The sequence below is a fragment of the Microcebus murinus genome, chromosome 19 (assembly GCF_040939455.1).
Source record: "Microcebus murinus isolate Inina chromosome 19, M.murinus_Inina_mat1.0, whole genome shotgun sequence".
Lineage (NCBI taxonomy): Eukaryota > Metazoa > Chordata > Mammalia > Primates > Cheirogaleidae > Microcebus > Microcebus murinus.
In genome coordinates, this window is record NC_134122.1 from 48743731 (window position 1) to 48759598 (window position 15868).

Sequence of the window (15868 nt, forward strand, 5' to 3'; positions counted from 1 at the left end):
TGCATTCCCAGAAATATGTACTTTGAAAATATTTCCTAGGTTAAAATAATTATTTAAGCACCTAAATCTCTGTATTCCCAGCAAGAAAACAAAAGTGGAACTACCTGAGCATGGCCATGCATTTATGCATGCAATGATTTTCCAAAGAGTTCGTCATAAATTCAGCCCCTAAATTTATTCCAAGTATTTGCATGCTTAAATAACGAAAGGCATTCCATTTTTAAGATGTTCTCTTTCTCGCACAGAGGGATGGATTAACTGAGAATGTATATATTTTAAGTTTCTTTCTCCTTTACGTTGAGAAGATATTATGAGAATTTAGCATTTAGTGGGGATTGTTGTGAATACCACAAGAAAGTGATGCCTCCTTTAAGGAAAATCTTGCAAGAGCACTCTGTTTTAGCACACCCTTCAGGTACATCCCTATTAATAATTTTCAAATAATAATATTTTCAAATAATATTTTATATCTTATTTTATTTTTCTTTTAAAATAATTTTCAAATTGGGAACAACCCAACCTTCTTTCTAAAGTTGTTCTCTTGCCTAGAATGTAAACTACTAAGGTACTTCTGTAGGGTGAGACCCTGAGCCCTTAAAATAGATACAGTTAGGAAGAAGATGTGTAACCACACCAGACCAATCTGGTTCAACTTTTATGTAACTAAGTGGTGAGTTGTTTTTCAGTTGCTAAGGACCTCCAGTTTGAAGGTCACAGTAACCTGAAATGCACCCATGGACAAAACCTAAGTGCTCCAATCAGATTGAGCCCTGGCATCACCCCATGGTCAGATCCAGTCAGATCATGCCTCCGGGCATCACCTCATTGCAAGATCTAATCAGATCACACCTCATTACGCTATGCTTATAAAATCTGACCTAGTCCCCAGCTTGGGTAAACAGATTTGAGAGTTTTCTCCTCTCTTCTTGCCAGTTGATTGGAAATAAAATAAAGAGCTTCCTTTCTCATGGGCTAGTGCCGTGGTATTGGCTTCTATGCGCATGGGACAGCAAGCCAATTGATTGCTTGGCAACGTGCATCACGGGTAAATTGCAAATGCACACCAAATAGGAGTTGTGCTCTTCCTAGTGCAACCTCATAGCATCTCAGTGTCCAGGCTGGTTTTCCTGTGGTCCCCAGCTTGGTGCCTGGCCTTGGAGACTGGGTTCTTACTAGAGGTTGGGCAATTCACTGACCTTTTGGTGCTTGTGCTGGAGATAGGCAGGTAGTCCATGACAGCGATGTACACATACTGCTTGGCATCATCAATCACACTGTAGATGGCATCTATGTCAAAGCTTCTGTTTTTAGGGCAAAAGAGTTTGGGAGAATTCTGTGAAGATACAAAAGCCAGACTTTTAGAGTATTAGTTTTTTGGCATCTGGGGATTTTTTTGTTTTCATGGGTCTAGGCTTGTAACTGAACTTTTGCAAACCTACTTTCTGGTTCTTGGTCAAATTAGACAAGGATATTTTCAGTCTTACCAAAGTTGAGTAGAGATCGAGGTATGCTGGGATGGATCTCAAGTCCGTTCCTAAAGTCTGTTTTAGGATAGAATCCTTGATTTCAGTACACACACCTCTGCTTTTTGGAGGACACTCAACTTCAACCATATGTGATTCTGTGGTACCTCCCTGTCACTCATAGCTGTTAGTTTCTCAAGTATTAACCACAAGTACATATACATATAGCAAGTCATTTACCTCAGAACTCAATTTCATTTGAAAGGTGATGTGGCCATGAAAATGTTCAAGACATAAAATCTAAAAATCTTAGAGTTTTTTTCCCCAAATCTTTCACTGAATCAGGAAGAGGAGTGTTGATTGTTGAGAAAGGGCCATCAATAATTCTACAGTAAAAACTGGGTGAGTTATTAAAATGCCTGAATTCATTAGGAGAGTCAGAGAAGAAGGATGTTCTGAAAAACTTATGCAAAATGAAAAAAGAGTCAAATTCTGCTAGAGGTATTTTTCTCAAGTTGCTTGAGGTGGTTTTCATCTTATAAAAAATGATGTTTTTAGATGCAGTTGCTAAAAGGGAAAGAGGTACTTGGTTTTCTTATTTTTCCACTGGACAGGACTAGAAATAATGTTTCTCATAATTCCTGTTTTACTTTGACAAGTAATACACTATGGCAAGCCTAGGAGCACAAATAATGCAAAGCTTGCTTAATACCAAAAGGCTGAATACACAGTTTCTGGAACCATCTGGAATGAATGGCAGTGCTGGGTGGTCAGAGTCCCTCTTTACCAAGTCATGTTCTGGAATAACTTAAAGGATAGTGAAATGATGCTCTTGGATTGGACGCCCACCTTAGAGAACACATGAGGTTCAAGAAAGAGCATGTCAAAAGAAACACACTCTCCAGGTGTCCCTGCCCAGAAAGTCCTCTTGGTAGGATACGTTTTTTTTTTTTTTTTTTTTTTTTTTTTTAGACAGAGTCTCGGTTTGTTGTCCAGGCTAGAGTGAGTGCCGTGGCGTCAGCCTAGCTCACAGCAACCTCAATCTCCTGGGCTCGAGCGATCCTTCTGCCTCAGCCTCCCGAGTAGCTGGGACTACAGGCATGCGCCACCATGCCCGGCTAGTTTTTTATATATATATCAGTTGGCCAATTAATTTCTTTCTATTTATAGTAGAGACGGGGTCTCGCTCTTGCTCAGGCTGGTTTTGAACTCCTGACCTTGAGCAATCCACCCGCCTCGGCCTCCCAAGAGCTAGGATTACAGGCGTGAGCCACCGCGCCCGGCCGAGGATACGTTTTTGACTGTTTATTTTCCCTTTGGAATTAGGATGAGCTTCCAAGTCTTGGGGGTGGGGGAAGCTAGTCCTACACTCTTTCCCCAGCACACAAAATATACAGATACTCCATCAGTCACCAAAACAGATAGCTTGTGCTTCTGTCTGTCCCTCCTTCTCACTCCTGATTGCCATTTCCCTCATTCGGACACTAGTGCTGCTTGCAGGGACTTTATAATATCTTCCAAACTCATTGCCTTATAAACAAACACTTGTCACTCCCAGGATGAACTGAATCCCGGTCTCTCGGAATCCAGTCTGAACGCCTTGTATCTCTGGTCCCCTGTCTCTGCCTCCCTCATTTTCCAGCTACCATGCTGTCTTTGCCCCCAAACTGAAATAGTCACCAGTCCATGGCTGTACCTTCATCTTGTCTGCCTCAGGGCATTTGCTTATGATGCTGGCCCCTGCGGCTGATAATGTTCCCTTCCTTTTGCCCATCAAAGTCCTATTCATTCTGTCCTCTAAATTCTAGTTCAAACATGAACTCCTCCATGAAACTTTTTAAATATCTCCAACCAGATGTCTCATCTTTGTATTCCCATACTATTTTTTTCTTTTTCTTTTTTTCTTAACAATTTTTAAGTGTACAGTTCAATTGCATTAAATACATTCCTATTGTTGTGCAGCCACCACCACCATCCACCTCCGGGACTCAGTTATTTATTTTCAGCATTTCCAAATTTATTATAATTACTTGCACGGGCCTCATCTCCTCGGTTAGAACTGCTATCAGCTTGACTACAGGGGTCGTGTTCTATTCATTTTCCTATACCATTAAAAAATTAAATATTCAAATTATTTAGTCCTCTCAGTCTGTTGAGTCTGCTTTAAACATGCTTTGGGTTAATTTGGGGAAGCTGAGGCTCTTAGCTCTGGATGGTCTCTAGCGAGCCCAACTCTGAAATGTGTCCAATGGCTTACCTTTGGGTTTCAGTTAGGAACTTGCTGAATTTCGCTGTGTTCCCAAACTGGATTTTGTTTTGGGAGAGGTACAAATTTAAGCAAAGAGTTGTTGGTGGCTTCTTTATATTTGCTACTATCTTACCAGTTTGGATACCATGCTAGAAATCTAGAGGAAAGAGCTAGGGCTTTAGTGACACAGGTCAGATTCCAGCGCTTGAACCTGAGATGTCTCAGCGTGCCCCTTACACTTTTGGAACCTCTGCTTCCTAATGGGGTTGACAACAATAACACACCTTCCACACTGGCTTGCTGTGCGGCTCAATTAAGACAACGGCTTGTTCCCTGGCTGAGTTCTGTGCTTGCTTTCATTCATCAGCAAATATTCCTAAGTGCCTGCCATGTCCAAGACCCTGGTCTAGGCATGTGACACACATAAGTGATCAAGACAAGATCCCTGGCTGATTGTGATGGCTCATGTCTGTAATCCTAGCACTCTGGGAGACCGAGGTGGGAGGATCACTCAAGGTCAGGAGTTCGCAACCAGCCTGAGCAAGAGCAAGACCCCTGTCTCTACTAAAAATAGAAAGAAATTAATTGGCAAACTAAAAAATATATATAAATAAAATATATATAATATAATATATATGTAATATATATTATATTATATATTATATTATATATATTATATATAAAAAAATATATATATATACATATAAAATTAGCCGGGCATGGTGGTGCATGCCTGTAGTCCCAGCTACTTGGGAGGCTGAGGCAGAAGGATTGCTTGAGCCCAGGAATTTGAGGTCGCTGTGAGCTAGGCACTATAGCCCAGGCAACAGAGTGAGACTCTGTCTCAAAAAAAAAAAAAAAAAAAAGACAAGATCCCTGCTTTGTGGAGCTGCATTCTAGCACATGTTATATGGCCTCACATTCATTTGTCTATGGTGTCTGTCCACTTGATTGTGAGCTGCTTGGTGGTGTATCTCTTGCATCTCATGCCATAAACACATTATATGCTCAATAAACATTTGTGGAATGAATGTGAAAGTACTTCATGAATTCATAAGGATTGGAGGTTTCTTTGACCCTCGACCTCCACTTCTAGTTGGGGTTGCTTCAATCTAGGTGTTTCCAGACATGTGTGAACAGATCTTTACTGGCACTTGTTGCCTTGTTGTTTCCTATGTTCCCGTTGCCTAGCTCAGAGCCTTGACCATGGCAGTGAGGGCTCCATGTGTTTCCCAAGGAAATGCAAGATTATCTGTAATAGTCCCCTTCTACCTGGGGCATGTGTTCCAGAGTCCTCTACCTTTATAAAACAGTGTCTAGACATACCAATGGTTTAAAAATGTTTGCTAAAAGTATAAATGAATGAACAATAACACAAAAGAATAATCTGGCAAAGGAAGTTAACTAGTTCCAACTGTTTAATTAGAGCGAAAGCTGGTAAGTTTTCTTCTTAGCACTCCTGAATTAATTTTCTAAGCCTTGCTTTATGTACTTCTTTATTACATAGTAAAGTAGGAGAGGGAAAACACAGATCCTCTTCAATATTCCAGCTCTGTGATCATCTTTTACCAATCAAGAGCTCTTGAGGCATTTGGCTTCTAGGTTAATCTAGGTTTGTCTCTTAGATCCATAAGTACCTTATATATGCACATAATTTACTTTGCATACTCATTATATAGTTGCCTTGTATAAGACCTTAGCAGGTTTCTCATTCATTTTATAACAGCTTCCTGGTTTTTAAAACAATCTAAGTTTATACTCAATTTTTAGAATATACATGTTAAAATGTAATTAGATATGAAAAGACAACCCATGGAATGGGAGAAAGAAAATCTTTGCAAATCATATATTTATGATGGATGCAGTGGTTTGTGCCTATAGTCGCAGATACTCAGGAGCCTGTGGCTAGAAGATCATCAGAGCCCAGGAGTTCAAGTCCAGCCTGGGCAATATAGCAAGATCCCATCTCTAAGCAAAACAAAACAAAACACCAAAATAAAAAAGTCACATATATCTGATTAAGGGAATTGCATACAGAATGTATAAAGACCTCTTACAATTCAATTAAAGGAAACCTTAATTTAAAAATGGACAAAGGATTTGATAGATAGTTCTCTAAAGAAGATATACAAATGGCCAATAAGCACATTAAAAAGATGCAAATCAAAACAACCATGAGATTCCATTTCACACACACTAGGAGGGCTAAAACAAGGCAGAAAATAACAAATGTTGCCAAGCATGTGGAAAAATTGAAACTCATGTATTGCTGGTGGGATCGTAAAATCGTGCAGCCAATTTGGAAAACAGTCCGATAGTTTCACAAAATGTTCAATTTAGAGTTACTACATTATCCAGAAATTCCGTTCCTAAGTATAAACTCCAAACAACTTAAAAACAGACATTCAAATAAAAACCTGTACATGAATATTCATGGCAGCACTATTTACAATAGCCAAAGAGCAGAAACACTCAAATGTCCATCAACTAATACATAAGCCAAATGGGGTGTAGCCACATGATGGAATACTATTATATTTGGTTATAAAAAGGAATGAAAGAAATAGTGATCCATGCTACAAACATGGATGAACCCTGAAAACATTATGCTGGGTGAGAGAAGCCAGTCACAAAAGCCTACATATTATATGATTCCATTTATATGAAATATCCAGAAAAAGGCAAATCCATAAAGAAAAAATAGATTAGCAGTTGCCAGGGACTGAAGGAAGAGGAAAATAGACAGTGACTGCTAATGAGTATGGGGTTTTTCTTTGTGGCCAAAAAAATGTTCTAAAATTATATAGTGAAGATAGTTGCAAAACTGTGATTATACTAATCCCCACTGAAAGGTGAATTTTATGGTATGTAAATTATATCTCAATAAAGCTGTTAAAAATATAATTAACAATATATGCTGGACATTCTAAAGAGGAACCCGATGTGGTATTTTTCCCCAAGCAGCACCAAGTTCTATTCAACGTCCGCCCTCACTCACTAAATATATCTTAGTATACATGACTGATGCGTGAACGAACTGAACCATGGACAACAAGAAAGGAAATCTAACACCTAGATCAATAAAAACAGACCTTGAACTAACTAGTCTTTATCTTGGAAAGCAAATGTATAATCTTAAGGGCTCTAAAAAGAAATCTACAAGACAGAAATTTGACCAACTATTGTTCCCATCTTCTGATTTCAGTGGGAAATGTAAGAAAATTAGAATTATTTGACCCTAAGTTACTAGAAATCACATACTTAAGTGTCTATTTGTGTTCCATGAGAAAATTAGAAATAATCTCTATTTATCTATCATAAATTAAAATTCATATTTAACTATGGTAAGTTATTAATTATCTATAATAAAATCTAATTTGGGGAATGGTTATTCTTCAAATATTCTTTTTGTGTGTGCTCAGTTTAGTCTTGGGACTGTCAGCTTATAAAAATATAATATACTATTTTAAGATTTTTACAACAAATATATTGAATTTAAATAAATTAGTCCTGGCATTTGTTTGGCATCTGTTACTGAGAAAACTGTACACATTCTGGAACTTTCTATTAATATTACTGGTAATAAAACCAATCCAACATTTATTGCTGCTTTTAGAGAGCATGAGTGAGGTGCTAGGAATACCAATGATGAAGAGAATATATTAATAGTATACGATCTTCAGAATCTAATAAAATAGTGGGAAAGATGATTACAAACAAATAGGTATAAAAATGTGATAAATATTACAGTAGAGGTGAGCTCAAGGAGCTCTTTCTGAATGATACCAATTCCAATTGCAAGGGCTTTCTACATTTTTATACTTATAAGATTTTATACCTCTTCAAAAATGGTGTCCAATCAATATCTGCTGAATTAAAATTCAAAGGTAGGCTTGATATTATTAATAGGAAATAGAAGATAAAATAATAAGTTAAAATAAATAAATAGAAAACAGCATTATGTAGTTTAAGAAGAAATGTTTCACAACTCATGTTGTGGTAAACTCTTTAATGAAAAACAACTTGTGAATTTGCCCTAGAATACAATAAAGGCGCAAGATAGATTTTACTAAAGGCCTGTGGCCACTCTCTGTGTCAGATATATTAACTTTATCTTTTTTTTTGAGACAGTGTCTCACTTTGTTGTCCAGGCTAGAGTGAATGCCTGGCATCAGCCTAGCTCACAGCAACCTCAAACTCCTGGGCTCAAGCGATCCTCCTCCCTCAGCCTCCCGAGTAGCTGGGGCTACAGGCATGTACCACCATGCCCAGCTAATTTTTTCTATATAATTTTAGTTGGCCAATTAATTTCTTTCTATTTATGATAGAGACGGGGGTCTCGCTCTTGCTCAGGCTGGTTTCGAACTTCTGACCTTGAGCAATCCGCCTGCCTCGGCCTCCCAGAGTGCTAGGATTACAGGCATGAGCCACCCCGCCAGGCTCAGATATGTTAACTTTAGAATTAACAAAAAGGGACTCCTTCCCTTTTTGGTCAAAGGGTCCCCAGAAATACCCTAAAGCTGAGTTGCTGGCCGTGAGAAGGGAGGTCAGACAGACATGCCTTGTCATGCCCCATGCCTGTTCCCTTCTTGCAGACACCCTTTGTAACTCACTAACAGGTTTAAAGCTATAGAAGACAAAGCTTAAATTACACCTGCAGGCCATCAATTTACTCAACAGATGACTTGTCATGTGGCTTGTCTCTAATTAACAGACATCCTTAAGTTAAAACATTCCAAGCCTTTAGACAAAGCTCTGTTTCTTTAACCAATTACAGATCAAACCAATTACAGATCAAAGAATCTTTAAACCCACCTATAACCTATAATGCCTTGCTTCCAGACGTCCTGCCTTTTCAGACCAAACCACTTTGTGTGATGTGTGCCCTCCATATATTGACTTAGGGTCTTAACGTGTAATGCCTGTCTCCATGAATGTGTAACACCAAACTGCAACCTAGGAGACAGGCACATTTTCTCAGGATCTCTTGAAGCCATGTGCTCCGGGCTGGTCACACACATTTGGCTCAGAATAAACCTCTTTAAGTTATTTTACAGAGTTTGGGTTTTTTCCCACTAACATTTGTCTATTTCTTGCTGCTTCCAATCTATTCTACCTGCCTGAGCAAGTGTCCCTTGCTTGGGGTGTCATGTTGCCCTGTTACCAGCTGGATTAAGGGGTTTTTGGCAAATTTTCTATTGCTGCTCACCTACAAATTTGGGAGTACTAGCTGATCTTCTGGTCTTACAGGGTCATTTCAAAATGAAATGAAAATGTACATATGAAATAATTTTGTTAGGAAGAATGCAATATGCTACTTCCTACTTCATTCTATGAATACAAAAACCAAAGTTATTTGAACTTTGTGAAAATCCTTCATAGTCTGTTTTCTGTTATTTGCATTTATGTGATTTTATTATTTAAGACAAACAACTTCGACTTCTTCTTTTCCTATTAGTGTTACATTTCTAAATTTTCAGATTGTACTTTCCTGTAAATAGGCAAAAACGATACAATTCACTCTTCAATAAATGCTCTTTAGGGATGTAAAAGGTATTGGCATAAAAGCAAGTTGAAAAAAAGCATAGAAAGCAAGTTGTAAAAGGTGATTGGCATATCAATCAAGGGAGAAATAGCGATTTTAAATCGGAAGCCTGGTTTACAGAAGTTCGTCTGATCATCAGGTTCAATTCAGAAGCTTGATTCAAATAAAAAATCCAAGGTCTCATCCCAGATGCACTGGATCAGATCCTGGTGGGGGCTGGGAGAACTTTAAATCTGCATTTTGAACAGGCTCCTACCTGATTCTTACGGACTCTACGGTTTGAGGACTAGGGCTGTGGGTCTAGATTTTCGCGTTGTCCGTTCTCAGGAACTGCGGGACAGCTGTGCTGTGTGGGCAGTGGGCGTTAACTGGGGAGGGGAGGGTGGGTGTGGGGTGTGGCTGCTGGTTCTCAGAGGAGCCAGAGGCCTGGAACCCCTGCCAGGAGCCTTGTCCTACTGCGCGGGCCTCTTGCCCTTCAGCCCCAGCCAGGCACAGCAGCTCTGCTTTTGTCTGTTTCATACCCTGGGATTCCCTCAGGTTCGCCTCATCCAAGAGTTCTACTTTTAAAAACAAGTCTGCGCAGCACAGTTCACAATTGCAAAAGATGTGGAATCAACCTAAGTGCACTTTGATTCATGAGTAAACAAAGAAAATGTGGTGTATCTATACCACGGAGTACTACTCAGCCATAAAAAGGAATGAAATAACGTTATTTGCAGCGATGTGGATGGAAATGGAGACTGTTATCTTAAGCAATGTATCTTGGGAATGGAAAATCAAACTACATGTTCTCACTAATAAGTGGGAGCTAATAGATGGGTACACATGGGCACAAAGCGGTATAAAGGACACAAGAAACCAAAAAGCAGGGAGGGTGGGAGGGCAGGTAGGGGATAAAAATTCACGTATTGGGTACAATGAACACTACTTTTGTGATGGGCACACCAAGATCCCTGACTGAGGCATTATGTAAGATATCCATGTAATAAAAACACTTGTGCCCCCACTCAATTAATATTTTGAATAATAACAATAACAACAAAAACGTCTGAAATCATTGAGGTAGGGCCTCGATAACAGACTGATGTCCTATTTTCTGACGTCAGAAGACCTGGGTACTGGCGCTCTCTGGCACTTCCCATCTGATGGACTTTGTGCTAGTGGGTGAGCTTCAATACCTCCATCTGCGAAAGGGTCACAGTCCCATGCCTGTCCTGCAGGGTGACTGTGGGAATCAAGTCAGATAACTCCAAGTATCTGACAAGAGGAATGATTATTAAGACATATTATTGTTATTACCGGGAACAGTATATGATTGAACATAAGTAGTAGATACATTTTCACTCTTCAAGGCATGGGATAGAACCAATCTAATTCAACTTTCCCCAATACAAGATTCATACTCAAACATTCCAACTTAATCAAGGGCCTTGGAGGAGAAAGGAGAGGAAGAGGAGGAGAAAGAGGGCAAACAACTCACCGACACAAATGCTTGAGATTTGGTTTCGTTCAGCTGAAGTTGCAATTTCTTTTCATTGTCGTAGACTCCATAGAGTCTCTTGGACCAGGTTTGAGGGACTCTACTCTTGAATTTTAATGAGCTATATAAAGCAAATATCCTCTGTAAATCTAGGACCAGGCAGCTGCAGTTGTAGAAGATGACACCAAGTTCTTTCATCTGTGAAATTAAAATGGAAACCATCAATGCCATGTGCCTCTGACGGTGTGATTTTCAGAGAAAGAAAAAAAAAAAAGAATGCATAGGAATGCAGTAGTTACGACACCTTTTTTCGCGCATTTGTCGTTACACAGAAGTATGTAGAAAATAGTCACATTATGATATATAGAACTGATAGGTTACACAACTGCTTAAATATTTAAGTAGACCTTTGGTTTACCTTTTGCATTTGGGCTCTTACAGATAACTTTCCCATATTCAGCTACACTTTTCATACTGGCTCTTCAGATTTGTTTCCTTAACACTATTTTTTTTTGTGTGCAGGAATCCTTAAATCATGCAACAAGAAAAAGGTTGATTTTTAATTGCAGCAAAACAGAATGGTTACAATCCTGGATGCTGGAGTCAGATTGTTTGGAATCAGGTTCTAGCTCTACAGCTTTCTCTTTGGGCATCAGTTTCTTCCTCCATAAAATGGGGATAATAGTATTTATTTCATATAGTTGCTGTGAGACATAAAATGGTTAATACACATAAAAAGCTTTGAACAGTGCCTCTCAAATGGCAATCATTAAAAACATGTTAGCAATTACTATTCCTATTAACACTGTACAAGCCTCAGAAGTAATAGAATAGAATCTTGCAACAAAGAGACCACAGGGATTATTTTGTCTACTTCCTTTAATGCATGAATGAAGAAAGTAAAGCTCACACAGGTTGAGTATTAATGAAAATACTTGCCCCAAGTTAGAGACTTAGTCAGTGGTAAATTAAGAATTTGGAAGCAGGTTTTCTGACCTGTGATCGAATATACCCAAAAACATAGCTGTACTGGCTTCATCTGAGCCTGGTATCCCTTTGTAAAAATATTACAGATGACTTTTAGTCAATGAAACTCTACACAGTGAAATTTTGGTCATAAAAGGACAGCACACAGGATATACTTACTATACATGACCTGAACACCCGGGGAGGATTTTTTTGGGGGGGAAAGCTTGGCTCTCTAGGGATCTGGGGTGCACTGATATTAAACTCCCTTCCTATTCCTTCATTCCCAACTCAAGAATTTTTACTCAGGGTTATGAGAGAGGTCACCTACCACGTAGGGCTCTGTCCCTCCTTACCCGCTAGGACTTCCCCATACTAGGTGCCGTGGAGATCTTTCCATGTTCATTGATATAGATCTGCCAACATTCCCCAGCTCCACAGTAACCACGGAATAGATGGGCACAAGCTATTTAACCCGAGGATAGACTTGTTCCTGTTTTTTCTCTAATGCAAAAAATCAAGCAATGAGTATCCTTGTATGCATATATCTTTGGCACACTGCAAGCATTTAGATTACTAAGATTATTACTAGATGGACAGACAGTAATTAGAGGTTAAGAAGGGGAAAGGAGATAAAGTGGGGGTGGGCCATACCAAGTATGTGCAGAGGCTTGTAAACAGAGCTGTGTGGCTGAAGCTGAGCTGGAAAGGGGGAACATCTATGTGTGTGAGTGTGTAAATATTTTTTCTGATGGTGAAACGGTGGGGGAGCAGTGATGTGAGCTCCCCAGGGGCCTTGGTCAGGGATAGGCAGTGTGCGCTTTATATGGAAGGTCACAGGGAGGCAGGCGGGCTGGGGGCAGGGCTCTGTTGCTTCCGACTAGAGTGCAGTGGTGTCATCAAAGCTCACTGCGACCTCAAACCCCTGGGCTCAAATGATCCTCCTGCCTCAGCTTCTCAAAGATGTATGCCACGATGCACAGCTAATTTTATTTTTTTGTAGAGATGGGGTCTCGCTATGTTACTCGGGCTGGTCTCGAACTCTTTGGTTCAAGCAATCCTCCCAGTTTGGCTTCTCAACATTCTGGGATGATAGACATGAAGCACTGTGCGTGGCCTGGCTGCTTATATTTATCTTAAGTGGCTCTGAAGACAAGGAAGTGTTAGGCTCTTATTTTTATTTGCAGTGCTGGGCACATAGCATTTGCTCAGAAATTCTATTGAATGAATGTCTAGCCTTTAGAATGAATAAATGGTGGTCAGAGATGAAGACAAGCTTCCTTCTCCATCTAGGAGATGCACCTCTAATCCTGAGCACCTGAATCTAATAAAATCTCTCTTCCAGTGTGAGGGCCCTGGAGTAGCGAACATGGAAATGGCCACGAGAAATCCATCTATCCGTGCCTGCCCCGGAGAACCACCTGGAAGGCTCTCATAAGCCTGGTGCTCAGTGTTCAGTATCAAATACAGGCCTTGCACTGGCCAATGGCCCAACTGTTCTCAAGATATGCTTTCTGCACCCACCAATAATGGGGTGCCCTCTGTACCTAGCAACAGTGGGGTGCAGAGCCTAGCACAGAGTTGTCTTTTGAATGGGGGACTGCCTTAAAAAAATCGACACTATCCAAGCCTGAGTAGAGTCAGAGATAGAACACCAGGGAAGTAGAAATCTAGGGAATCATTTGACTTATATGACCAAAAGGCAAACGTGGTGGCCATCATTCACTTTTCCTATGTTTGAATCTCTCTGGTGTCCTTTGGTTTTTCCATATCAGACCTTTGGTGTTTCCAGGCCATTTGCTCACACATAGAAAACATGTATGTTTGGAAACCTCTGTCCAAAGCCTGGATAAAAATATGATATTTCCTTGGCTGTGAGTGGTGGCTCACACCTGTAATCCTAGCATTCTGGGAGGCTGAGGCGGGAGGATCGCTCAAGGTCAGGAGTTCAAAACCGGCCTGAGCAAGAGTAAGATCCCTGTCTCTACCAAAAAAATAGAAAGAAATTAATTGGCCAACTAAAAATACATAGAGAAAACTAGCCAGGCATGGTGGCGCATGCCTGTAGTCACAGCTACTTGGGAGGCTGAGGCAGAAGGATTGCTTGAGCCCAGGAGTTTGAGGTTGCTGTGAGCTAGGCTGACACCACAGCACTCTAGCCCGGGCAACAGAGCAAGACTCTGTCTCAAAAAAAAAAAAAAAAAAAAAGGTATTTCCCTATCCACCTCTTCCCTCAGAATACCCATGCCCGGGTCCTCATGTGGAGGTCATGCACTCTCTGCAGTGGCTGGAGGCAGACCAAAGCCAGCAGCAGTGGCACGGAACAAAGCAGCTGCCCTCACTGTCGCTCCAGATCTGTGGAATGACATTAACTGTCATAGCACTACTGCAGCCTCCCACTATTTGAAGAAAGGCAACGGCTCTTTGATACGACGGGACATGATTATTCTGGATAACTATTATTTTGAAGACTGACATCCAGAAGGGTGCCGGGTGGCAACTCTGGTGGCTCTTCCCTGCGCAGGAGGCACAGGAAGCAGAGAGACCAGCATGACCCAATTAGGACACAGCAACTCTGCTCCTGCCTCCTGCCATCTCTGGAGACAGACGAACTTCACCTCTTCACTTCTTCATGTGGACATGGCACACACCATGGGACTGCTACGAAGAACAAATGAAGAGGGGCAGGCGACATTAACTCAGCGCCTGGCTCATACCCCGTTAGCTAATGAAAAACCTGGAAGCATGACATAAAAAATGCTTATTTAATGGCACCATAATTCTGAGTGATTTTTGTCCCTTTGGGTAGGCTCAGATGGAGAGAGGCATATTTATGGCCATTCTCAGCATGCATCATCTCCAAGGCTCGCCAGTGGACCGTTTGTCACCGTCAAGACGCGAGTGAGCTCTGTCTCTGTGCACTCTAGATTTTCTCCAGCTCTAATCTCTAATAACTCTCTTCTCAACAGAGATTTAGTGTTCCTTTCCCCCGCTTGTGTAAACTAAGCTTCTGACAACAAGCTTTTATTTACAATCCCTGACATCATTCGGTCCTGGGGCTGGTTACAGCTTTCGTGTCTGAAGGCAGAGGAAGAAGCCAACCCCACACTCTGGAGTTGGAAAGAGAATTAAACTTCCTCTGAGTAGCATCCTCTCTACCCTAGAATGACTCAAGTCCACTGCTAGTTATACACTATTGGTTCAGCCTGCTGTTGGGGATGGAAAACAAACAACTGGGCCGGGCGCAGTGGCTCACGCCTGTGATCCTAGCACTCTGGGAGGCCGAGGCAGGTGGATTGCTCGAGGTCCGAGTTCGAAACCAGCCTGAGCGAGACCCCTGTCTCTACTAAAAATAGAAAGAAATTAATTGGCAAACTAAAAATATATATACAAAAAATCAGCCGGGCATGGTGGCACATGCCTGTAGTCTCAGCTACTCGGGAGGCTGAGGCAGCAGGATTGCTTGAGCCCAGGAGTTTGAGGTTGCTGTGAGCTAGGCTGACGCCACGGCACTCACTCTAGCCTGGGCAACAAAGTGAGACTCTGTCTCAAAAAAAAAAAAAAAAAGAAGAAAAGAAAACAAACAACTGGATTTTGCTTTGCAAATTTTTCACCCAGAGCAACAAATTCAGGACAGCTTTATGACAAATCTTCCTAAGATGCTGGCAGTGAGAAAAATAACAGAGATTTGGCTTTCTGATGGGTTTCCATGTTCATATCATCAAAGGAAAAAAAAAGGTAAAAGTCCGATTGATTAGCTAAGGTGTCCTTCGAGTTGCCTTAGCCGTAAGACAAGCCTAGCTGCCAGAGATCACCCTCTGCCTGCACGTGGCTGCTCAGCCCTGCCTTGCCCACCTGCAAGGGCGGCAACTGGCCACCCTGCTGGGCCACCCTGGCTTTTTAGTTCAACCTCACAGTTGATTTATACAGTTGCAAGTAGGTTAAACTGGTTGACTGCATGGTCCAACTGTTTGAATAAAGTCAAAGCCGGAGATTTATCGGCTAATTGTTCTTTGGAAAAGATCGATTATTTTTTCCACAGAGTGGGCAGAGTGTTAGCGATGAACCATGGAACCATGAGAAGTGCAAGGCCTCAAACAACGGGAGTAATCTGCCAAGGAGCTGTGATCAAGGTCATTATTTTATGTAAAACTCAAGTTATGTCC

At 41.0% G+C, this 15868-nt stretch overlaps 1 protein-coding gene across 3 annotated transcripts in view; it reads right to left on the reverse strand.

Moving 5' to 3' along the window:
* The window catches only part of PLD5 (phospholipase D family member 5), a 246468-nt gene that overhangs the window by 20429 nt on the left and 210171 nt on the right, over positions 1-15868 (reverse strand). For all 3 annotated transcript variants that reach the window (XM_012751263.3, XM_012751265.3, XM_012751266.2), the window contains 2 exons: positions 10737-10934; positions 1197-1333 (listed from right to left, as the gene is read on the reverse strand). In XM_012751263.3, coding sequence (XP_012606717.1) covers positions 1197-1333; positions 10737-10934 — 335 coding nt within the window. The remainder of the gene's footprint in view (positions 1-1196; positions 1334-10736; positions 10935-15868) is intronic.